Here is a 22,599-nt window from a genome sequence, read left to right as displayed (position 1 = left end):
TTATATGGAGCAATCTCTTTGACTCGGTTGATGACTCTGCCACTTGCCTCGTGCCGAGTGTTGAGTTGCTGAGTGGTTAATCGCCTGGTGCTCAACGACATCGTCTGGTCTGCTCCAGCGGGGGTTCAGTCTCTCGGTTCCGCAGAGACTGCGCAATTCCTTTGGACGGGAAGTCCGGTACAGTTGTCCCTCAATTGACGTTGGTTCACACAGTACAGTCACGGAAGAGTCGCCGGTAGGATAACTACTTGTCACTTCCCACTTACAAGCTGCTTTCGACATCCCGGACTGTTATCAACCCTACACTCAAGGAAAGCGCAAAAATGACAAACCCGCTGCGGATGACGCCACAGACGACCCGGATCGCTGGGCATCGAGGTTACAGTTCTGGCGCTCCAGAGAACACTCTCAGCGCGTTCCGCAAGGCTCGAGAGGTCGGCGGCAAAGGTGTTACCTGCGAGACTGACCTTGCGCTGACCAGGGACGGCGAGCTGATTCTGATCCATGATGAGACTGTGGATCGCACAACAGACGGCCAAGGCCTTGTTCGTAATACGGACTATTCAGAGATCGTCAAACTCGATGCGGGTCGGTGGTTCAGCGAGGCGTTCGCAGGAGAACGAATCCCGCTGCTGAGAGACGCACTGGAGCTTGCGCGAGAACTTGGCATCATCTACCAACTCGAGCTCAAGGTCTACGACCGGAACGACGAGATCTTCCAAAAGCTGAGAGCACTAATCGACGAGCTTCAGTGTGCCGACCTGCTTCAGTTTTCATCCTTCGACTTCGTCCAGCTTCGGGCTCTCAAGAAGGTCATCCCAGAAGTACCTACCGTGGCGATCTCGCATTCGCGGTTGATCGATCCTGCCGCGGTGGCCCGAGAAGCAAAGGTCGATGCAGTCAATCTGGAGATCCAACATTTCCCAAGCGGTGAGGCTCATCAGCTTCATGCCGAAGGCTTCGGCGTCTTCTTGCACGTGCCGGCCCCGAAGCGGCTTGCGGCGCTCAAATCTTATGGTGTCGACGTGGAGGCGCAAGCCGTTCAATGGGTCCGAGATGGCTGGTTGGATCAGCTCATAAGTGACGACGTGGAGCAAGTGGTCAGAATCATGAATCAGGCTCGCGTTGATATGAAAATGGAATGATTCCTGGAGAATTATGCTGGTAAAGCTATGAATGAGGTCAGCGAGAAAACTCCGACGTAACACTTGTTATTAAAAATAGCGGATCTCGTCCGACCTAGTTAATTGAATACTCCATGCTGGCCGCTGTGGAACAATAGCTGTCTAGCGACTAGGGCTACACAAGGCTGGGAACTCGAGAGTCTGCCCCTTGTTCGGTGATGTATCATGATTTATACAATATTTAGCCCACCAAAACTGGTTACTGAGATGCTCCCACCAATCAGCAGGCATCCTCCCGTTCTCGCCGGCCGAATCCTTCGGCTGCACTGCATACTAGCTCTAGTGATTGACAGCACCTGGAGTGCAGTGCAGTGGCAACCATGGATGGTCTGGACTCCCTCCAGAATTCCCCAGATGTCGGACTCTGTCACGTGGGTTAGGGCACCAATCGGGGAAGTCCTTCGGCCCTTTGAACAAGGCGGTGGAGATCAAGCAACTCCTCTCACCACTGCCCTCACCGAGGGCTTCTTCTCTTACAAAGGCCAACATTCATTCACACAGAAACTCGTCGCTTTGATCTCTGTGAGATTGTGAGACTCCCGGAATAACTGCGACTCCACTATCACCAGCCACCTATCCACAATCTAGTAGCTCATTCGCTCTACGAGCCTGAATGGAGGCCGAGGCCCTGACAACTGATGTCGAAGCAAGGAGAGCACCCACCTCTCGACAGTCAAAAGCCCCATCCCCTATGAACCTGTCCTACAAAGGTCGTGTTCGTACAGGATGCCTCGTCTGCAGAGCTCGGAAGGTGAAATGCGACGAGCAACGGCCAACTTGTCGAAAATGCCTCCGCCTGAAAAGGGCATGCGTCTACAGGATTCCGAGCAGATGGGAACCGCCAATAGATTCGAACCTGGGACCGGAACAATATCCACAAAATCCACACAGCACTGAGTTAGGCCCAGGTAACGTCTCGCCGCAAACAGAATCCGGAGACTACGCCAATCCTTCACAACATGCCTTCATAGGAGCGAGTTCCTACTCAGGTTCTCAAGAGATCCCCAGTATGTCCCATCGCATCGAACTATCAGACCATCATCTTCCAGCATCTGGTAATTCCAACGAGTCGTCTCCCAACCCTCATGCGCATCACCTACGACACGAGCTGGGTCTCAATACATCCGAAATCCCCACAGACCGATTTCGGCAAACTTCTCATCTTATTTATCTAAGCACCATCGTGGATTGGATGGCAGCCTCCGAAATGCCCAATCCATCCTCATTCTCTTACTTTATCGAAGTCGTGGACTGTCCTCTACTCTCACCCTTCGATACCTTGAATTGGACCAGGGTCAAACACCATATTGCTCTCCTGGGTTCCCACCAGACCTCAGTCGCCGAGTCATTGCTGGCTGTTCAGGCTCTATATAGAGCTCAAGTGGACCGATTGCCAATGGCCCACGCCATTTCAGTGTACCAAGCCGCCGTCATCGGGTTTGAATCGATATCAACCGACGATGAAGTGGACTTTGAGATAGTCTTGGTCGATGCCTTCCTGATTTGTCTCTGCGCCGTCACTTTACCGAATGAGGATGGCCCTCACCTCGCCGTATTCGGAGGAGCTTTCGAGACAAGACTCGAAACGTGGTTGCTGAACAGGCCTCAGTCACCTATTCCCTTACGAATCTGTGCATGGCTGCAGCTCCTCAACACGACCACCAAGCGGCCAGGCTCTGCTGGCCTGCTATCCACGTCGGTGCCCAACCTTCTCTCCGACCACATCAAGGAGGTCCCTAGCCTCTCGACACTTGATCACGACGCGCACCCGGAACGCTACTTGTACGACGCTGTCGCCACACCTATCTTCACTTTCTACTTGAAGCTCCAAACAATGTCGAACCGAGTCGCAGATGTTACACATTACCGTCGATCCCGGACCACACCCCAAGACCAGGAAGAGGTGACTGAGCTGATGGCCGCTCTGAAGAAAGACCTGGCTTACCTATGGGCGAATCGGCCTGCCCCAATGCAATTACAACCGGACAAAGTTCGAGAGCATTTCTCTGTGCAGATTTCCGATCCACTCATTGCTCTTGCTGGACTGTGTATCGCGGCGTTCCACGCGGAGGTCATCGTAGTCGGCCGGATCCTGGGGGAGCCTCCGCTTCCATCGTCCGAGGCCATGCAAGCTCTGGAGCAAATCCGGGCTGTCGTCCAAGGTGACTGGAATGTCTCTGCCGATGGAGGACTCAATCCAGGATACGTTCGGCCCTTATTTGTGTACGCCCTCGAAAGCTTCGAAAGGGATGATTCGCAGTGGGCAGTAGACCGGCTTAGGCAGATCAAGCATCCCATCAGTAGAGGCAACTTTCTCGCTTCGTTTGTGGAGGCTCATGGAGAGGCTCAGAGAGCTCAGAGTAGGAGGGTGACGATGAAGTACTTTTGCTACAAGACATTTGGCGTGCCGCTGCCGTTTATGTAATTCGCAATCATCAAGATGCTGCTGGCGGGGATTTTTGATATAATGCTTGTCAAGATAGACACACCAGACGGCAACCTTATAACTACTACCTTCCTACTATCTTCACTACCCATGAATATCTCTGGCGTAGTCGCATATTGCCAGCCTTTGTGCAAGAACACCTAGGACAAGAACAGCAGAGATTAAGATTAGGCTATTTCCAACGAGAGGAGGTCCGCCTCGACATACTTCTCTGCCATCGTGTTCTGCCCCGTTCCTTACATTCTTGGAATTCTTTCGCGGCAAATCTTACGTCTCATGGAAACAACTGATCCATTACATTCAGCCCCAGAGATTGGTCAAGCCATGTCTTCTTGTAAATTTCAGAATTGCCCTCCTGGTTTCAACAATACGTAGAAGCCCCAGTTCTTTCCGATCTTCCATTAAACATGGAGTTTCCAATCCAGAGCCTAGCACATATGCCCTCAAAGATGGGACTGCTGCCTACTTTCAATGTTTTGGAATAGAATCCACCTTCATCAAAGCTCTTTTGCATCGTACCTAAGTGTATCCAGTGTTTGGAGTGAAGATCTTCGTGTCGCAGTCCGAGTTCTCGCAGAAAGAATTTCCTTGCCTTGATTAGAAGGTCTTGCTTGTTCTTCTCCAAGGAAAGAGAATTGCCTTTGCAATAGTCGTAAACAAGAATGCTTTCCCCTTCGTTGTCATCAAGATGCATTCGAAGATGAGAATCGTTTCCAAACTCATGCTTGGGTTTCTGAGAGAACCCTACATCGATCTGGAGACAGGTTTCAGGACAAAGAGACAGGTCTCGCAACTATATTTCCATTTCCAACCGCCCATCCAAACGATTAGCAGTAAGATAGACATTAAGAGGTAATTTATTAGAATGAGTCTAGAGTAGTCACTTCATCTCTAGGGTAAGCGCGCTTAAGAACCTATCTTAAAAACTTCGAAAACAAGTTTATATCTTAATTTGTCAAATCCCATGGCTATTTAGCCGTCATCATCGACTAAAGCAAACAGACTATAAGGAGACTCACTCGCTGATGAAACTGCGGTGGGAACAGAATGATTGGTCTTAAGGGTGATCTTGTCCTGGTCGTCAGATCTACTGCGAGACATCCAAGCCAGTGTCATCGATAAGTCATCAAGTGCGAACTTGCGAGCTAGGAAACCGCTCCAAGGCAAATGAGGCAACGACACGCGCTGGCTGTCGCTGCTCTACGGGATCCGTCGAGCACTCAAATTTTGAAGACACGTTGAGCTCACTATTCTCAGATTCAAGCAGGAGTGGGAAGATGAGAGCAGTGCCAAACGCATCAAGTATGTTAGGAAGGGTGTTAAGATCTCGCAGATCATCAAAGATGAGTCACGGTTGACTGAAGATGATTAGGGTGTACTTTAGAGGCTCGAGGAAATCCTAACTGAGTTTGAAACCGTACAGAAAACTCTGGATTGTGATGGCCAAGTTCGAAAACGCAAGTATTGATTTCTCGGTTCTCATGGCAATATATGGGATGACATCCTATAGTTCAATAGGCAAAGGCAGAGACTGAGAAAATTTTTGATCCCGAGAAATTCAGAATTGGTATCATTTTAGTAGAGAAAAAGAAAGGTGAGCACTACCGGAGTAAAGTTATCTTACTGATTAAATGGCCATTATTTGTATCTCCGCCGCCCAATTCCTCCTCGTTGAAGCCTGGACGTTAATGAAAGTGTAGGTTGCTGGGGCAGTGTTCTTGGTCGGAATAGAGCCTCTTTCCGATTTTGAATACTCTTCAGGCTGAAATAGTCTGGTTGGGCTAATGTTCGCAAATAGTGAAGACGATTCCTGTAGTAGGCCAACTTTTCATGCCAATTCTTCTGAATCAAGACCCGTTGCTGTGAGGGACATCCTTATTGACTACTGCGCACTACTATATTGAGGCATGTCTGCTATCACGATGGGTGGTAGACGGCATTCAATACTACCATGGAAGGGTTTGGCTACCTCCCTTGACCCTGAATCGTCCGGCCCCTTTGCGTGCTCACTAGGCTGATGTTCATCCCAAAAGTAGCGTCGGGTGGGCCTCGCAGTAGAAGTGGACCCGCCCTCCATCAAGCACATCACGTTCACGAAGGTGAAAGCCAACACAGACGAAGTTTTCGTGATCCACACCTTGTACGAACGTACCGCCGACCTAGGAATTAATGCCAAGACCCGAGTCTCAATCTCATTCCACGGCAACATGTTTCTAGTAGCGGAGGGCGGATTCAGGCCAGGAACTCACGGCAATTACTTGAGAATATGCTATAAGAAAGCTGGCCGAATCTAGAAATGTCTTGGGTAGAGCTACCTTCACATTAAAGCTGGTAGAGCAGAACTGCTGGTGGTTGAGGTTATGCTTACTAGTGGAGACATTAAACCTATCATCAATATATGGCTCTGCATGGAATGAAATAGCAGCAAGTCTCGTGAAACGCGCTGCAAATGATAAAATAAAAGTCTATAATCCCTCTACCTCAACATGAAATGTTATAGTCTCACAGCAAAACGCTCCCTAAGCCACCCTCCGTAACGATAGAAAAAGAGTGGCACTGGAAGAAAAGCCACGCCTATAAAACCTAGTACGCTATTTCCCCACCCAAGTCCGAGGTCTGCATACAAAGATGGCCCCGCCAATGGAATGAAAGCTGCAAAAAGGAGTCGGAGAATCGTGTTCGCAGCCAACGCAGAAGCGGCAGCCTCAGGGCCAAAAACATCCACCATGTAGAGCTGAGTTGGCATTATGACCCAGAGAATGCCGAATCCAAAGAACGAGGTGCCAAGAATGGGCACAATCCAATGAGTCTGCTTCTCGGCTGCCCAGCCATACCAGAAGATGCCGATGGGCACGGCGGGCATGACCCACATCATGGGCTTCAGGCGTCCTTCAGGTTTAGGCGAGTCTCCAAGTGCCTTTTGCAGCTTGTCAGTCAAGGTGGCAAAAACCCCGAGAGAGACGGCCATTCCAATTCCAACGCCGAGATATGACAAGCCAGAAACACTGGCAGAGAAGTGGTATTGTTGCTCAAAGACCGTGGGAAACGTGGTGAATAGCATAAAGAGGAGGCCGAAAACGAATGCGCACAGTAGGGAAAGGAGGAGTACGATTGGCGACAGGATGAGAAGCTTTGTTGGTCGGGTAATAGCGCGGAGGAATAGCTGGCGGGGTGTCAGGCCTCGATCCATTTTCGAAACCAGAGCAGGATTGCCAGTTTCTTTCCGGAGGCGGGCAGCTTTCCATGCTAGCAGCACAGCGGCATTGGTCTCGCGGAGGAGGAAGATTGATATGGTGAATGATATTCCTGCCTAGGTCGGACCATCAGCGACTCGAGAATGGTAGGAGTTGAGCTCTACTCACTAGGATTGTGATGATCCAAAAAGTCCATCGCCAGCCAATTGATTCGGACACAAAGCCACCAATAATTGGGCCCAAGACCTTGAAGGATCGTCAGTGTCATGACGTTTTACATGGGGTAGTGCCACCTACTGGTCCCAGAAGCGGTCCCAAGAAGAACAGAGACATTACCCTCCCACGCTGAGCTGGCGGGACGACGTCAGCGACGGTTCCTCCGCCAACTGTTAATGGGCCAGAAGCAGCACATCCGGCAAGGAATCGAAAAACGAGAAACATGCCGGTGTTTTTGCCCAGTGCACATCCGATGATGAAGCCAATATAAATGACATTGCAGGTGTGGTAGATCACAAGGCGTCCGTACAGTTCGGATAGTGGTGCAATGACCATTGGCCCAACGGCGAAGCCGGCAAGGTAAATGGACACGGTGAGACTGGTAATGGTGGAACTCGTGATATGGAACTCCTTAGCAAGCGCGGCAGCTCCAGGTGCAAACATTGTCGCCGCGAGATTGCTGTATGTGTATTAGTCAGTACGAGATTTGCTTCGCCAATGAAGCGTAGGAACTACCTTACGCGGTGAGCAAGAAACTGGTGGCGAGGACGACCTGGGTCATGCGTTTCCATGCTGGCCAGTTCCGCGGATTGTGGGGATCTTCTGGCCCCTCCCAGTCGACGACATTGTCCTTTGTCTCTTGTTCAATTGCTGTTTGGTCAGGCTCGCTAGATTGTTGGTCATGGTGGCCGTCTTCCGACATGGCCGGCTTCTCATGGGCGGATTCCAAGTCGGCCATCTTGATATGCCGTGGAGGGTGTTGTGACTCTGGGATATTGGCATGTGTTTTTCCACTGGTGCCAGGCTTTGTGGGGCCGCTTTGGCCAATTTCTGTGTATTTCATCGCCATGTTGAAGCTAGGTCGTGTTGAGGACTCGATATCTGACAGCAATGAGATCTTGAAGAGTGGATGTTTTGTGGAACAGAGCAACAATATCAAAGAGGCTGTTGGTTTTATTTGTACGAGTATTGCATTACGGATGACCCTAGCAATGTGAGTAGTTCCATTCGGGGTTAAGAAGCCTAACTCCCTTAGCTCCTTAATATGTAAGAACAGGAGACATATGCCGACGTGTGAAGGCAGGCATGCAGATGGAGAAAGCCGTGTGGAGGAGTCATAGCTATGGTTCCTTGGGCCAGGGTTAATTGAGCCAGCTACCAAATAATGGTCCGTGAATGCGGAGCCAAACTGGAGTGTTGCTTGATAGAAGGGGAGCTCCGAGAGCGAGCGGGCGCGGAGGGTCGGAGGGTCGTTACTTTCTCCATTTTCTCTCGTTTTGCGCCGCAAAACAGCTTCTTCCTCTTCTTGAAGTGGCTGTGGAACAGTTTGAGAGCGTACCAGGCGACAATCCCGCTTTGGGGCGTACCCAGATTGCCGCGTACGAGGTTGACCTCAACGAGCGACGGCATCCAGTTGCACCATGGCCGAGAATGCTCAACGTCCGCGTCCGCCCCCAAATCGACGCAGAGACAAAGTCCAGCTTTCCTGCGATCCTTGCAAACACCGAAAGTACGTGCTCGATAGCCATCACAAAGTCGTGTACGCTTAACTTTGCCAGGCTGAGGTGCGACCGACAGCACCCATGCGGAGCTTGCTCAAGGCGTGGCCTCACCAACGCCTGCAATTATGCGACGACATCTTCTTCTGCGCCCGATGCTCAGCGGTCCCTTGCTCCGCGACAGTCCACCAGCATACATGGCAGAATCTCTGAACTGGAGAGCCTTGTCATGAAGCTCATAGAAGGCCAATCACTCCCGAGTCCACCCGCACCGAAATCGCCGAGACCAGGCTCACTATCATTCGTCGATGTGTTCCCGGATACCCAGGGACCAAAGAAATTCTTGGATGATGCTGCATCCCCATCAGACCCTGGCACCCTAGAATTGCGCGAGTCTGGAACCAGCTATATCCAGAGTGCCCATTGGGAGGCCATTCTTACCAAAATCAGAGGTCTGAAGGAGGACTTGGTCACTGATAGCAAGACTCCGCCCGGTTCACACTTGTTCTATGGCCAGAGCCGTCATGCAACTCGAGATGAAATACTGGCGGCTGTTCCTCCTCGTCCAGTTGTTGACCGCCTCATGGCGCTTCACTTCGATTCATATATTATCACTCCATGTCAGTACACCCAAGCTTTCTCTCCGCTTTCAGAGGCATTGACCGTATGTTGCAGATCTCATCCATGGAAAGAAGTTTCTCCGAGAGGTGGGTACTTTCTAATCTGGTCGATTACAAGCAGTCTAACATTTGAGCAGTACGAAACCTTCTGGAAAGATCCGTCCGCAACTTCTATTACTTGGATCGGTCTCATGTTCTCCATGTTACATATTGCTACGCAGTTGCAGGTCTTCACCATGGAATTCACCGACAGAGGAGCCGAATCGCTCAGGGTAGAATATCTTACCATGAAGGATGCCTTCCGGGAGAAGGCGGTTCAGTGTCTTATTCTGGCCAGATATACCACGGGAGGACCATACATCCTGGAAACCCTCATAACAGTTCTTACTGGAGAGTCTATACTATCGAAAGATGGCGCTACCGATAGTTGGCTTTCGATTAGTATGATCCTTCATCTTGCAATGCGCATGGGCTATCACCGAGACCCAGACCACTTTCCCGGAATATCTGCATTTGACGGTGAGATGCGTAGACGCATCTGGACTACAATACTTCAATTAGATCTCGTTCTCTCCTTGGAGACGGGCCTTCCTCGAAGTGCCACAGCTACCCACATGGACACAAAACTGCCCCGTAATCTGCGCGACTGTGATTTTGAAGAGGACACGGCCGAGATGCCTCTGCCGAGGCCAGAAACAGAATGGACACCGGTGCTCCCTCTCATTGCAAAAGGGCGGCTGATATCAGCTCTAGGGTTAATTTGCGACGTCAACACTGATATTAATCCTCCCTCCTACGACGAGGTCATCAAGGTTGACGCACTTCTTGAAGATTTGCACAACCATGCTATTCCGCCCGTGCTGCGCTGGGAAACTATGCCACACCCCATCACGGATAGTCCAAACCTCGTGGTACAGCGGGTAAGTGTAGAGACGACTTACTACAAATCACGCATACTCCTGCACCGCAGAGCTTTGACTAGCTTTCCGGTTCAACAGTCTCAAGGGCGAGACAGGGAGTCAATGCAAATTTGTTTAGATTCCGCACTTAAGATTCTATCGTTTCAACAGATGCTTCACGCAGAGTCTCAGCCATTTAGTCGTTTGTCTCAGCTTAGGTGGAAGGTTACCCATATTTTCAACCAGGATGTTCTCCTCGCAACGAGCGTGCTCTGTGTCTTCCTTCAAGACGTTGATAAATTTGATTTGCCTGAGAGTGCAGGACAGACAACGTGGTCGCCTAGCGCTGAAGAGATTCGACAACAACTAACGATCTCGCACAAGATTTGGCTTCAAATGAGTTCGGCATCTGCGGAAGCTTGGAAAGTAGCGAAAGCTCTGAGCATCGTCCTTGGAAATATAGAAGCGTCTGCCAAGGACGGTAATATGCCCGTTTCTTACGACTTCCAGACGGATTTCGATGCCATGCCTTCGAATGGATTTGACGCAACGTTCAGCAATCAATGTGAGAAGCACACTCGGTCATGCCGATTACAACTAACAAAAAGACTTATCAGATTTTCCTTCTGGCTTCTACTCTCCTCTCACGTTTTTCGATAATGTACTGGAAACTGGGGGACCATGAACATCTGATTTTTCTCCTGCGGCTAAAGCACGTGAAGCAGGCCCTTCAAATGGCGGCCAGTTTTTTCAGTTCAGCTCGCCAGATCGTTGACTAATATTCTTATTGCTGCCGTAGTCAATTTGCGCACCGCTGCACACTCCCTTGAGGTTGGAAGCAAAAGAGGCTTGATTGTGATAAAGAGAGACTCGATCATGCACACAGGTTAATGCTGAATTCAAAGAAAATTTTCAGGATAGAGAAGCGCTAGAGACTTAGAATCTCTGAGCAAGAAGTTTGAGGGATGGGGACGTAGATTGGCTATGACAAGTCTTCGAAGGTATAAGATATGGGGACTGGTTGTTGGACTCCAACATTGAATGAACCTTCATAAGCTCGAAGCGACACTTATATTCCTTTGCCAGGAGATACACAAGGCTCGAATGAAAATAGTAAAGCACCACCCTATAAGTAATATTATCTCTTTTCGGTTGCATATTACGCCGCTTTATATTTTAGAGTCTTAATCTATTGTGTATTTTCACAGTCTTAGTCCGTGTCATGAATTATTCAGCTGGTGATATCGACCTCACAAATAAAGTCGACACTGGGCGGCAGACACCAAGATTCTGGTGGAACAAAATAAACAAGAACCGCTCTAGAAGATGTCCTGGGAGACGCTACGATAAAATATCTTTCGGGAGAACAAGTAAAATACTCGGTGCGTCCCACCTTGGGAGTTGACCATGCCGCTAGCTTTTGTTACCGTGCCACAGTCTAGCGTGCCTGATATATTACGGTGTTGGGCAGTCAAAGCAAACTATTGTTAGCGTGCGAGAAATGCAATTATACATTGCACTATTCCAATACGCAGTACGCTGCAGTCTGTGCCAGCGAGCATGTAAGAAGGTAGAAGTGGTACGGTTGCAAGACTGATCCTCCTGCAAATATCCAGAAGAGCCAGGTACTCTCCGATAGCCACTACAGATCTAGGAGAGGCCAACCCCCATGCCTGTTCTCTGCTTCATGCGTATTGGTACATAATCTTCTATTCAGCTGTTATAAAGGTAGGATCGTACCCGCAAAAAGCCCACTTCCCTGGAAATATACATTACCTAAGAATCAATGAACGGGCGCAGCTCTATGGCGTACGGGTTCGTCTGCCTTCTCCTATAGTTTCTGCCATTATCAATAAGATTAACAACCAGTACTTCAATCATGTCGGGGACGTGGTCCGAAAGAGCTTCCTATACATAAACGTACACTACGCTAGAGAATACCATAAGCGACTCTCCATACCCATAGGTCCGTTATCTCTTCCGATGAACCACAGGTGGTTTTAGCAATACTTCAGCTTGTCACAAGCTGCGCCGTGCTGCAGCCTGCTCTATATCAGCGACGATCGCTAGTGGCAAGACCGATCTTGTTAATGTCGATCAGCAACCAATGCCACGTTAGAGTCTAACTCTATAGATCTATGCCACGTGCTAGATGACTTTGAAGACCTTTCCCAGTGTCCCGCCAGCTTCAGGTTATACAGTGGCATACTTCGGTTTCGTTTACATGAATATTATCTAACAAGGAGCTGAAAAAGGCCCGGCAGTGTAGTCGAAGCTGGTTCGTGAAAGAACCACGGTGCCGAAGGCTATTGGATGCCAGGTTTCAGGACTAGGCCCACTAGCAGAGTAGCCGGAAAGCCTTTACATCCTATGCCCACTGGTAGCTGTGATGACTACTACCTTGACAGTGGAAGGGTCCTACAAGGCGCTTACAAGGATGAAATTTCGGCATGCAAAGGGCGAGGGTTAAAAGCTTAGGCTGTGCTTAACTAATGAGCTTCAGAAAGAACGGTTGCGGTCCAGCATCCAAAAATTGGATCCCAGGATGTGGGCTGTCAGGTCAAGTAGCAAAGATGATGGAAGGGCCACGAATTGGCCATTGCGATGTTTGAGGGATACAAGGTGGTCATTAACCTGTCAAACAGCGTCTTGGAAATTATCCTACGTGTACGAAGGTGTGTTTAAGCGACATGCTGGTGAGGATTGAGAAGTTCGAACCATCACAACAGCCACTGTGGTAGTACGAAGATATGGCTTTATTCGACGCTATAGAACAATTTCTCAAAAGGTTCATTGTCCAGTACAAAGTCGTCGCTCAGTTGCAAATAGAGATCGTCCCACTCGCAGTGTAAATCTTTGAGCCAAGCAGTATTCGGTAGCGGGTGATGCCCGCCCATGCTGTTCTCGGGATCGAGCGCATTCGCGTGTAAAACAGGGTCAACGAAGGCACTAGCGTGCTGGTCTTCTGGGCCTCCATTGACAGTTTCAGAGTTCAGATAGTCTTGAGGGATATCATCCATGTCGCGTACAGGGTGAATGACCAGTATCTGGTCCATGTAATGCTGTACCGTGCGGCGCACCTCAGCCGACACTCGATAGCGATATTTGACGACGGAATCAGATAGACTAATGAGTATTTCGTGATAAAGTTGTGCCTGTGAGCTTGTGGCAGCAATGCTGTCGAGAACGCCACAGGTGGCTTTGAAGGAATCCTCGATATCTTTTCGAGGCTCGCCGGCAAACATGGAAAATCCAAGAACGAGCCCTGCACTGAATATCCATGCTCTATTCAAATAATATCAGTGAGTGGGGACGCGAGAAATTTCTTAGATAGATGATGGCGTTGAGAAAAGAAGCAGAGAGGAAGGGGGGTTCGTACTTTAGTAGACACAAATTTCGAAAGGAGAAATTGGATAATGTCGCTTGCTGACACATATCTGCCATGTAAATGGCTGAGTTCACACAGACCTGACCTAACTTTGAGACTTTGTTGTTCTTAAGATTTACATCTGATGCTTCGTCAGGATCACTGATGAGTTGATCGGGTGCTTTTCCACGAAGGCGCGATACCAAATATGCAATGAGGAACGGCCTCGTGATGAGGATCACAGCAAAATAGTAAACACAGGAAACATGCATGTTGCCGACGAGTAGTTGTCGATTCGCAAAGTTCAGGGAAGCAGCATTGCGCGCTTTTGGGTTGAATTGAACAAGGTCTGGAGGTAGATCCTGGGTCCAAGTGCGTAGCTGCTCGAGCAAATTCTCGGCTGTGGGAATGTGAACTATATTACCTGGGCTGAGTCTGCTAGTGATTTCCTCCAACAGCGAGCATCCTTCGCGAATTGCATTAAATGCGGGTTGCATATGTCCAAAGACATTATTGCTGACGAAGTCAGTCTGATTTGTGCCGTGTCGCACTGCGGGTAAGTTCTTGGGTTTGCCCAAGATGAAACTGGTCAGTACGTCGATGTTTCGTAGACTGTTCCATATCCGTAATCTAACAAATCGATTAGTGGAGGTACCAGAGGGGTTTTGCATTCGTACCTCCTACTACACTCGACACTGTCAAGGCTGAGGTAGTCAGCCGAATGATGCAGGCCGGTGACAATCGCCGCTTTCGCAGCTATACCAAGATACATAGATGCTGTGTTTCTATGACAGGCTGCGAGCGTGTAGAATGCGAGAAGTAGGAACAAGCGGACCGTACTGAAGCTCTGGTTCGTCAACATATCTTCAAAAGCAACCTTTCGTGCGTGAGAAAAATAACTGCTTGCCAACGGGAACGATGAATCATTCGGATTTCCAGCCTGTGCACCAATAGCTAAGGCCACTTCGAGAGCAGCGCTGTCAATTCTCCTCACCAATGACGGCAACATGGGTGCTTCAGGGAGTGCTCTGTCCGTCACAAGTGTGTCAATTTCATCGGCTGTAAACAGGTCAAGGAGACCACTTGTCTAGGTTTGATATTAGTAACTGCATTGGAGTAGCTGAGGCTTACCAACAGCTTCAAAGTAGGTTTCGAGCAACAAGTACATGTGCCCCGCAGTAGCTTCGACTCTATCACTCCCTCCATCGCCGATATCTACGTCTAGCATCGTGTGATGACGGTCGCCATCAGTAAATGGAACAGAGCCTACATAAGACCGGACGATTTTCCGTAAGAATTGTAAGAATGATTGCGATGAATTCTCTCCGACTTCAACTTCAACCCAGTCAAGTCAGTTTGCGTCCAAGAGGATTGAAGTAGGCTGACTGACCTAAAATACCTCTATCAGTCGATGAACTGATGGCCTGCCGATCCTCTGGCAAGTCTAAGACAGTGTTACCATTATTTCTAGGATCAGGAGTTGCTGGGCTCGTGAATGAGTGTTGAGCCGAAACGCGGATTGGAGATGTGCGGACCTGCACACCCGAGGAAATCGACTCAGGTGATGTCTCACTAGGCCGATGGGTGCTGTGGTGAGAAATACTATGGTGTCGCCTTCGGTTGTCCGTCCCCGAATACAGACATGAACCAGCATGACCGCGTCGAATGCATGCTGCACAAGGCTGTTGAGAGTCGCATCTTATCTTAGAAGCTTTACAAGCCAGGCACGCTCTGCTAGCCCGCTGCCGGTCCTCAGGCCGCACCTTCGGGCGTGGCATATTGTCAAAGTTTTTCTGGCCAAGCTCATGCCAGGTATAAAAAGGCTGAAAATATGAGCCACAAACGGGCCTAAGTACTTTTGGTGAAGGTTGTTCAGCATGCGATAGCCAAAACCTGGAGCAGGGTGGCGACAAGGCCAGATAAAGGGCCCACCGTCCAATGATGGATTTTGATGACTCATCCGTTGGCACTGGCCACCCATCTGAGTACGCTGCTAATAGGACTGACGAAGCACAACTCGGACATCTTCTACATATCTCCTATTGTCATGTATTGCCATTAAAGAGAAGCAATCGACCTAATTCTGAGAAGGCTGAGCCTTGCTCTATTTATTCAGGTAGCTATGGTCCATGGCATTTGAAGATCCTAGCTGTCCCGCGATTGATGATGGGAAGTTCTATTGTGTGGTGGAATATGTGTCGATCGTTCGAGCCTCAGTGGAGTTCTCCTCTCACACTGGTCGACCTCCGAAAACTCTTAGTAAAATGCGACCGAGTGCGAATTCCCTGCCTGCCAAGGCATGTCACCGCATTGTTCGCCTAAAATAATATCCCTGTCCTCCTGGAAAGTGCCATCTTCGAATTACAGCACGGTCTCTATCGCCGATCGATTGCTCGAGGTCTAGTTTGGGGGCAGACTAGCTGCTTGCGAAAGACTATTGATCACTTCTCCTCAGCAAACGCGACATCTCATTAGCTGAGACGTACTGCCGATAGTGAAAGGTGGATTGCCGGGCTGGCTCCGAAGCCGACCAACTTTGATACCACTCCCTCTTGTCCACTAAATAATGTAGCTAACCAGTCGATTAGCCTCGAGTGCCAAAATATTTGCCATCCACTCTCCTCGCACCAATCATCTCGCCATATTCTGCTCTGCGTTCGTGTCAAATTGTAAGCCAAACCAAATTTTCGTTTCATGGCAGGTGAGTCGGAACTCGAAACTTGGTTGAACTTTTTGTCCCAAAACTTCCTCTGACTGCGCAGTTCATACGACTGAAATGTGGGAAAAGTGACATCACTGGTTCACTTCCTGAATTGAAATGTCAATCATGCTTCTCCAGTGAGAGAAACACAGGTTTTCATTGGGCAATAGTCACTAGCCTTTACCAGCGAACGTCCTGGGTGTCAGGTGGACCCAGCACCCGTTAGTACATAGCCGATCCCAGCGACGGGTGTTCGGTCCAATATCCGTGGTCACGAGGCAGACCCCCGAGACGAACCCAAGACGGTCGGCGTTTAGCTCCAGTGATATGTGACTGGTGCTTGGATAATGATGTATCTAGATATGAGTGGCCGCTGACCATCTATGAAAATCAAACCCGACCCGTTCCAGGAAGGGAGATATGGGACTTGTCCAACGTTGAAAATGGCGTAGAGTATTTCGTTTGGCAACAAGATGTGGGCTAGCTATAATGTTACCAGCTTAATCTATCTGTTCGACGCCTACAATAATGGAGTTGGTGTTGCTGGTGCTGCCCACAGCACTGAAGTGCGATAAGGCTTTGCCAAGTTTGACTGGGTGGGCTAATCGTGCCGTACTGATTATTGCTACCTGCAAAAAAGGATTAACCCAACTGCAACTTCAAGGGTAGCCTAATCTAAGCCATAGGAACTTAAGGATTAACGAATAATATCCATAATTTAACCCTAGCAGATACTCGATCTTATATCGAGCCAAAACATTTGCTTTGCAGCTGACTACTCGCTCAGAGAATTGCAACCTGGCATATCTTCCGTTATTGTCCTCAGACAACGGTAATAGGTTGTCTACCAAAGTTCTTTGCAACTGCCTGGGCAAAATAGTCGGCTACTGTCATTGCAGGACTAGTTTTGACCTGTTAGTCGAAATTCCACGGGTCGGAGTATAGTTTGGAGACTTACTACTTCTTTTGCGGTCCTTGCACAACGAATTCTCGTCTGGCTTGGTTGAAGTAGGCGATTGAGTATCTAGATGGAGATTTACCGACGCCCTTAGCGCGCACCCGGTGGAAGTTGGACTTGAGTCGGTCATCTGACCAAGCCACTAGGAAAACTCGTCAGCTATAATCCCGAACGAGGTTTGTTGGAGTTCAAGATCTTACTTAACATGTCACCAATGTTGACCACAATAGGCCCAGTTTTTGCGGGCAATGGAGTAAAGGTATCGCCCTTGGCAAAACTGGTGTGGCTTTCTCTGCCTGGACAAATCTCAAGACCGTCCTCTCCGTCTCGTTGGAACAGAAGGGTGAGACAACCGATATCTGTGTGACTTCCTGCTCTCCACGTGCCGGCTGCATTCTCTGAAGCAGGGTAGTGGATGAGCCTGAGTTGGGTCAAGCAGTCTGATTTTGTTGGATCGTTTGCGACTCGGAGATGGTCCTCTGGAAATCCAAGAGCAGTAGCGAAGCATGTCACTAAAAGTAGGTATCATTAGATCACCCATCAACCACCGCATTGACTGATCAACATACGGACTTTATCAGAGATCCCAGCACATTTGGACATGAAGCTCTCAGTGGTTTCACGGAAGTTTGGAACATCATCATTACTGGGCCATTCCGAGTTCCGCTGCAGCCATAAAGACTCTTTTTGGTCATATATGCCAGTGCTCGGTCTCCATTGGGCCTATATTAGCCAGCCTTGTTAGTTGGCAGTCAAGACTTGCTACCCCGGAGACGACTAGGCCACATACCTTGTACTCCCAACCGTTGTTGGTTTCGGTGTCGTGCGGGGTCTTTCCCTTCACTTCAGCAGGAAGACTGAAAAAGCCTTTGGAGATTGCGAATTCAGCCTCAATCTCTTCCACAGAAATTCCATGGTCGACTAAAGTGAAGAAACCTGCATTTTCGGCCGCTGCAACAAGCTCCTTCGTGATCTCCTCTTTACGACGATCAAAGTCTGTCGTGAATCAGTATCGCATCATGAGTTGGGAGCGGATGGCAAGCAAGGGAACTGCATCTACCTTTGAGCGAGATGACAGGCACTATTCTTTCAGCCATGATAGCCAATAGTAAACTTTCTTGCCTCACTTGCTAATCTAGACTCCTGTCTCGATTTTGTTGCTAGGTAGAAATAGCCTCTGGTTTATTTATCACAGCTCTCGGCTACGTACAGGTCATAATGCTCCCATGCGTGACTTAGTTACTAGCGGAGTTTCCATTGTCTTGATATCCGATCAGCAAGATGGAGTGGCATGCTGCTCGCACTTATTGGACATCTTGATGTTTCAATGCGGTGCTGCACAACGAAGAAATTCGCCTCTCGGAAATGTACCACAATGCTATTAAGCGTTTTTCTCCCATTCAGAGATATGGTGTAACCTCCTTCCCCACGAGATTCTCCACCCTTTTTGACCCTGTGCGATTTCAATCCAATTATCGAACACAAGTGGTTGGTTGCGGTTGGCCTTATCTCTCGTTTGCGGATATGTACCTAACCCCTGTTCCTGCATCTCACTGCCGGTGTGACTACCTGAATGGTCTTCATCTGTTGACATTTATACCCCGGACATAATACAAATGGAGACCTAAATCATAATAGAAAGACAACACGAGCTCACACTGGACTTTCGATCAAGACCAAGATCCTGTTATCCCTGAACACATGGCGGAATCTAAGACGTCGACAAGCGGTGATTTTGACCTCAACAAGGTTAGCAAACTCTGCGGCCGAGGATATGTTAAAAGGTGATGCTTGTAAGATGATGCTGACAATAACCTCAGCATCAAGTGATCACGAGCGCCGCAGCTGGGGTGGAAGTGAACACTGGTGGTCACAGCAAGGCGCAGGAGTTACTCGCCCATCATCATGTCGACTTCGACCCTGACTCTGCCGAGGCAAAGCGGGTGTTGCGAAAGATCGACATGCGATTAATGCCCATGATCTTTATGATCTATCTGCTCCAATTGATGGACAAGAACAGTTTATCATTTGCGGCCATTATGGGAATCAGGCAGGATGCCAACCTGACCCCCAGCCAGTATTCATGGTTGGGCTCTATCGTATAGTGAGTGGTACCGTGGCAAGTGATTGTTTGGATCTTCCTGATTGGGACACTATAGTTTCGGCTACCTTGGTGGTGATATTCCGGCGACCTTTTTCATGCAAAGAATCCCCCTAGCCAAATACCTAGCCTCTATGTGCATGCTCTGGGGTATTGTTGTCGCGATGCATGCAGTTTGCCACAACTTTGGCAGTCTTGCAGCTGTAAGATTTCTGCTCGGTGCCATCGAGGTCTGCACGGCGCCTGGCGTCATATACATTACAAGTTCTTGGTATACCAAGAGAGAACAGGTCACACGCGTCGCTCTTTGGTACACTACATCCGGTTGGGCTGCCGTCTTCGGTGGCTTTTTCAGTTGGGCGATCTACCACGCCAATACCTTCAAATGGCAAGGTCTGTTTGTGTTATATGGAGCCCTCACATTCGTGACCGGGTTAATCCTTTTCTCCCTCCTAGCCGCTTCACCCACTGAGGCAAATTGGCTTACCGAGGAGGAAAAGGTAATTGCCCTCGAGAGAGTAAGAGGCAATAAGACAGGCACTGAGGTTTTGAAATTCAATCGAGCTCAGCTTAAGGAAGCTTTCATGGACGTTCGATTTTACATGATGTTCCTACTCTTAGTTTCCACCGGCCTGCCAAATGGTGGCGTCACTGCATTTGGTACATTATACGGCCCGTGTGTTGGTAGTGAAGGCAACTAACTCTATATCTCAGGACCGACTATTATATCTGGATTCGGTTACGACACCAAAACAACCACTCTGTTGAGCATGGGTCCTGGAGCAGCTCAAGTCGCTGGAACCTTTTTGGCCTTGGGCGTTGCAAAATATACCAATAGAACCATCGCTGGTATCTGGACCCTGTTTCTCGCGTGCACTGGCGCCACCATGATGTTAGCTATTGACGAGAAACACATTGCAGCCCGATATGGAGGATATGTACTGACCATGCAATGTTCGTGCTCCTTCCTGGAACTGAAATCCCCGGCTAACATCCTGACAGTCCCCATCTGCGTTCTCTTCATCATTACTTTTATGACCGGCGGTGTTGGGGGTTCAACTAAGAAGTTTGCTTTTGGCGTTGCCTACCAGCTCGGCTATGCCGTTGGGAATATTATTGGACCTCAAACATTCAGACAAGATGATGCTCCCGAGTACTATGTAAGCAGAATGGTCATTAACTGTGCTAGCAAAGTTCTAACTGGACAGACTGCCAAGTATACTATGCTTGCATTCTTGATCTTCACTGGTATCGTGATCGGAATCTACGGTTGCATCCACAAGTACTGGAACTCCAAGAGACAGATAATTGATGCCGAGCCTAGCGGTAAGTTATCCAAACACAGCGTAAGGGATGTCTGACTAAGTCCAATTTAGACGACGGGCTACACATGGAGAACGAAGAATTTGCAGACATCACAGACTTTAAAATGAAGGCATTTCAATATCCAGTCTAGGTGAAATTAGTTAGAGGTTGAGCAAACTTGCTACACAGTCACTTTCGATGCTAAAGCGTGTATTGCTGCAGTATGAATCAAGTAAAGGGTCGAGAGCTACAGTTGGAACACTACAATGGTAGTTCCAAATAAAGTATATTGATTCTTCGAAGATTCCATGGCTATCGCGAATTCATGTCACTTTCATTCCAGGGTTTGGAATTTGGCGTCGAGAATATCGAGTTTACAAGAGTTGAACGTCGACTTTTGCCCGGTTTAGAAGATAGGTCGGCTTGAGCCAAAGACAAAGTTAGATTCTTTGCCCGCAGTTGTGCTATGTCCCGCCGCAACCCCGTTTTCAACCCTACAAATCATCATAGGTTTGGTCTATGTTCCTTGTTAGCCAAGTTCTGGGATGCTGGTTGTGGACTCCTTGATGTGTTAGTCAGTTTTCTTGAGTGGAGGCAGATCGAGGCTGACGCCTACGAGAGTACAGCCTGACCGACGCAGGACGCAATAAATTCAAGCAATGGTCTAGACTGCGAGGTATCCTCGGTTCCAATTGACAAAACATTGCTGTGGATGGTCAATAACGCTTGTCCTCCGAAACTTATCGTCTTCAAACTCACCTTATATGATTATGCTTCTTGACCACATGGAAGGCCGGCAGTGTACTAGCTGGCTTACTTCGGGAGCGATATGCGTTGAAGAACATGATGATAGAATCAGCAGTCTCAGGTCTATCCTTGAAGTAAGAGAACTGTCTTATAGAATGAGAAATAGCGGTTACTGACACCTCCCACTCAACCGATCCAAGATACACCGGAACTCTTTGTGAGTCCCTTGAGGAGCCGGTTAGGTTCGATCTACATAGATATATAAGACTTACAGCACTGGTGAGTCATCTGGAAGACGCTCGAACAGTCCAACAGCAGACTTGGGCTAGAAACTTGTCAACAATTCAAGTGTTGAGTGGCATTAGCAAACTTACACCCCATACAGATTCATCGTCGGAGCCATAGTAAGATCGGATTGTTTTTTGGCGGACTGGCTTCGTTCGATCATACCAAAAGGGCACATCGAGGTAGATTACACCGGCAACCGGGGGCGAGAATGCTGATTTCGAAACTCGATCGGGATCGCCTTGGGGGGTCAAATGTTAGTATCTCTGGCTGCGAATAATGTTGATACAGACCTCTTACCTGCAGCATAGAGATTGGCTGCAATATGAGCACCACCAGAAGAGTGACCGAACAAGATGACCTTTTCAGGAGAGCCCTGCCCATACTTTGGAGAAGAGATGTTATTGTAAATCCATTCTCGAACCAATTGTACGTCGTCTGCACCGCCAGGGTACTGCACGTGAGGGACTAGCTGGTGATTTGCCACAACGGTGACAATGCCATATTGGGCAAAGAACCAACCTATGTTGGAGTACACCTTCTCAGTCCAGAGCTTGTCGCCAGAGAAGAATCCTCCACCATGGATGTACAACAAGACTGGCTTTTGGCCAACGTGGCTCTGAGGAAAAAAGACGTCCAAACGATTTCTCTTAGCTGGGCCATATCGCTCATCTCTGACAACTTTCACATTTGATGGGGGATCCGAATAAAATGGCTCGTACAGCTCCCTCCATTTCTGGTCCCGGTAAACTCGTCAGTAGAAATTTGTTAGAAAGGGATATGTTGCATTTCACGTACCTCCTCATCCCCGAGACCGAACCTGATTGTCTCCTGAGCAATCTTGGCAAAAATATCATTCATGGTTTCGACCTGATGAAGTCCCGAAAATGAAATAAACTTGCACAGCCTCGTAAAACGCCTGGTGAAAATGTGGGCGATTTAGGGACGCAAATAAATTCACATGAACTGTGGAAGTGGGTAGGGACATAGCCGAGTACATTACCGGCGGTGTTCGTTCCGACCCTTGTTCAACCGTCGTCTAGGTGTCTCCGCAACAAGAGCAGTCAGGTGGCAGCG

General features: G+C 48.8%; 8 protein-coding genes across 8 annotated transcripts; 4 read left to right on the top strand and 4 right to left on the bottom strand.

The window, feature by feature from the left end:
• Nucleotides 1-323: 323 nt before the first annotated feature.
• A1O9_09284 (uncharacterized protein) lies at nt 324-1,145 on the top strand (the record flags this gene model as incomplete). The annotated part of the gene is made up of 1 exon (XM_013401978.1): nt 324-1,145. The coding sequence occupies one exon, from the start codon at nt 324-326 to the stop codon at nt 1,143-1,145; it is 822 nt and encodes a 273-aa protein (XP_013257432.1).
• Nucleotides 1,146-1,797: 652 nt separating this feature from the next.
• Nucleotides 1,798-3,609, top strand: A1O9_09283 (uncharacterized protein; the record flags this gene model as incomplete). Its single annotated transcript, XM_013401977.1, has 1 exon — nt 1,798-3,609. The coding sequence occupies one exon, from the start codon at nt 1,798-1,800 to the stop codon at nt 3,607-3,609; it is 1,812 nt and encodes a 603-aa protein (XP_013257431.1).
• Nucleotides 3,610-6,124: 2,515 nt separating this feature from the next.
• On the bottom strand, nt 6,125-7,890 carry A1O9_09282 (uncharacterized protein; the record flags this gene model as incomplete). The annotated part of the gene is made up of 4 exons (XM_013401976.1): nt 6,125-6,940; nt 6,993-7,070; nt 7,122-7,500; nt 7,562-7,890. The coding sequence occupies 4 exons, from the start codon at nt 7,888-7,890 to the stop codon at nt 6,125-6,127; spliced, it is 1,602 nt and encodes a 533-aa protein (XP_013257430.1).
• A 571-nt stretch (nt 7,891-8,461) lies between these two features.
• On the top strand, nt 8,462-10,718 carry A1O9_09281 (uncharacterized protein; the record flags this gene model as incomplete). The annotated part of the gene is made up of 4 exons (XM_013401975.1): nt 8,462-8,550; nt 8,600-9,159; nt 9,215-9,246; nt 9,297-10,718. 4 exons carry the CDS (start codon nt 8,462-8,464, stop codon nt 10,716-10,718), a joined length of 2,103 nt encoding a protein of 700 aa, XP_013257429.1.
• A 2,096-nt stretch (nt 10,719-12,814) lies between these two features.
• A1O9_09280 (uncharacterized protein) lies at nt 12,815-14,653 on the bottom strand (the record flags this gene model as incomplete). Its single annotated transcript, XM_013401974.1, has 4 exons — nt 12,815-13,343; nt 13,438-14,055; nt 14,103-14,484; nt 14,557-14,653. The coding sequence occupies 4 exons, from the start codon at nt 14,651-14,653 to the stop codon at nt 12,815-12,817; spliced, it is 1,626 nt and encodes a 541-aa protein (XP_013257428.1).
• A 2,430-nt stretch (nt 14,654-17,083) lies between these two features.
• A1O9_09279 (uncharacterized protein) lies at nt 17,084-18,181 on the bottom strand (the record flags this gene model as incomplete). Its single annotated transcript, XM_013401973.1, has 5 exons — nt 17,084-17,226; nt 17,285-17,596; nt 17,654-17,807; nt 17,875-18,080; nt 18,145-18,181. 5 exons carry the CDS (start codon nt 18,179-18,181, stop codon nt 17,084-17,086), a joined length of 852 nt encoding a protein of 283 aa, XP_013257427.1.
• Nucleotides 18,182-18,785: 604 nt separating this feature from the next.
• Nucleotides 18,786-20,641, top strand: A1O9_09278 (uncharacterized protein; the record flags this gene model as incomplete). Its single annotated transcript, XM_013401972.1, has 7 exons — nt 18,786-18,833; nt 18,905-19,188; nt 19,244-19,845; nt 19,900-20,139; nt 20,188-20,345; nt 20,394-20,511; nt 20,562-20,641. 7 exons carry the CDS (start codon nt 18,786-18,788, stop codon nt 20,639-20,641), a joined length of 1,530 nt encoding a protein of 509 aa, XP_013257426.1.
• An 864-nt stretch (nt 20,642-21,505) lies between these two features.
• On the bottom strand, nt 21,506-22,383 carry A1O9_09277 (uncharacterized protein; the record flags this gene model as incomplete). The annotated part of the gene is made up of 4 exons (XM_013401971.1): nt 21,506-21,562; nt 21,612-21,763; nt 21,823-22,258; nt 22,321-22,383. The coding sequence occupies 4 exons, from the start codon at nt 22,381-22,383 to the stop codon at nt 21,506-21,508; spliced, it is 708 nt and encodes a 235-aa protein (XP_013257425.1).
• Nucleotides 22,384-22,599: the final 216 nt, after the last annotated feature.

Source organism: Exophiala aquamarina, assembly GCF_000709125.1.
Source record: "Exophiala aquamarina CBS 119918 chromosome Unknown aczIA-supercont1.9, whole genome shotgun sequence".
Taxonomy (NCBI): domain Eukaryota; kingdom Fungi; phylum Ascomycota; class Eurotiomycetes; order Chaetothyriales; family Herpotrichiellaceae; genus Exophiala; species Exophiala aquamarina.
Note: the sequence above shows the minus strand (reverse complement) of the source record. Positions and strands in the feature narration are given on the sequence as shown.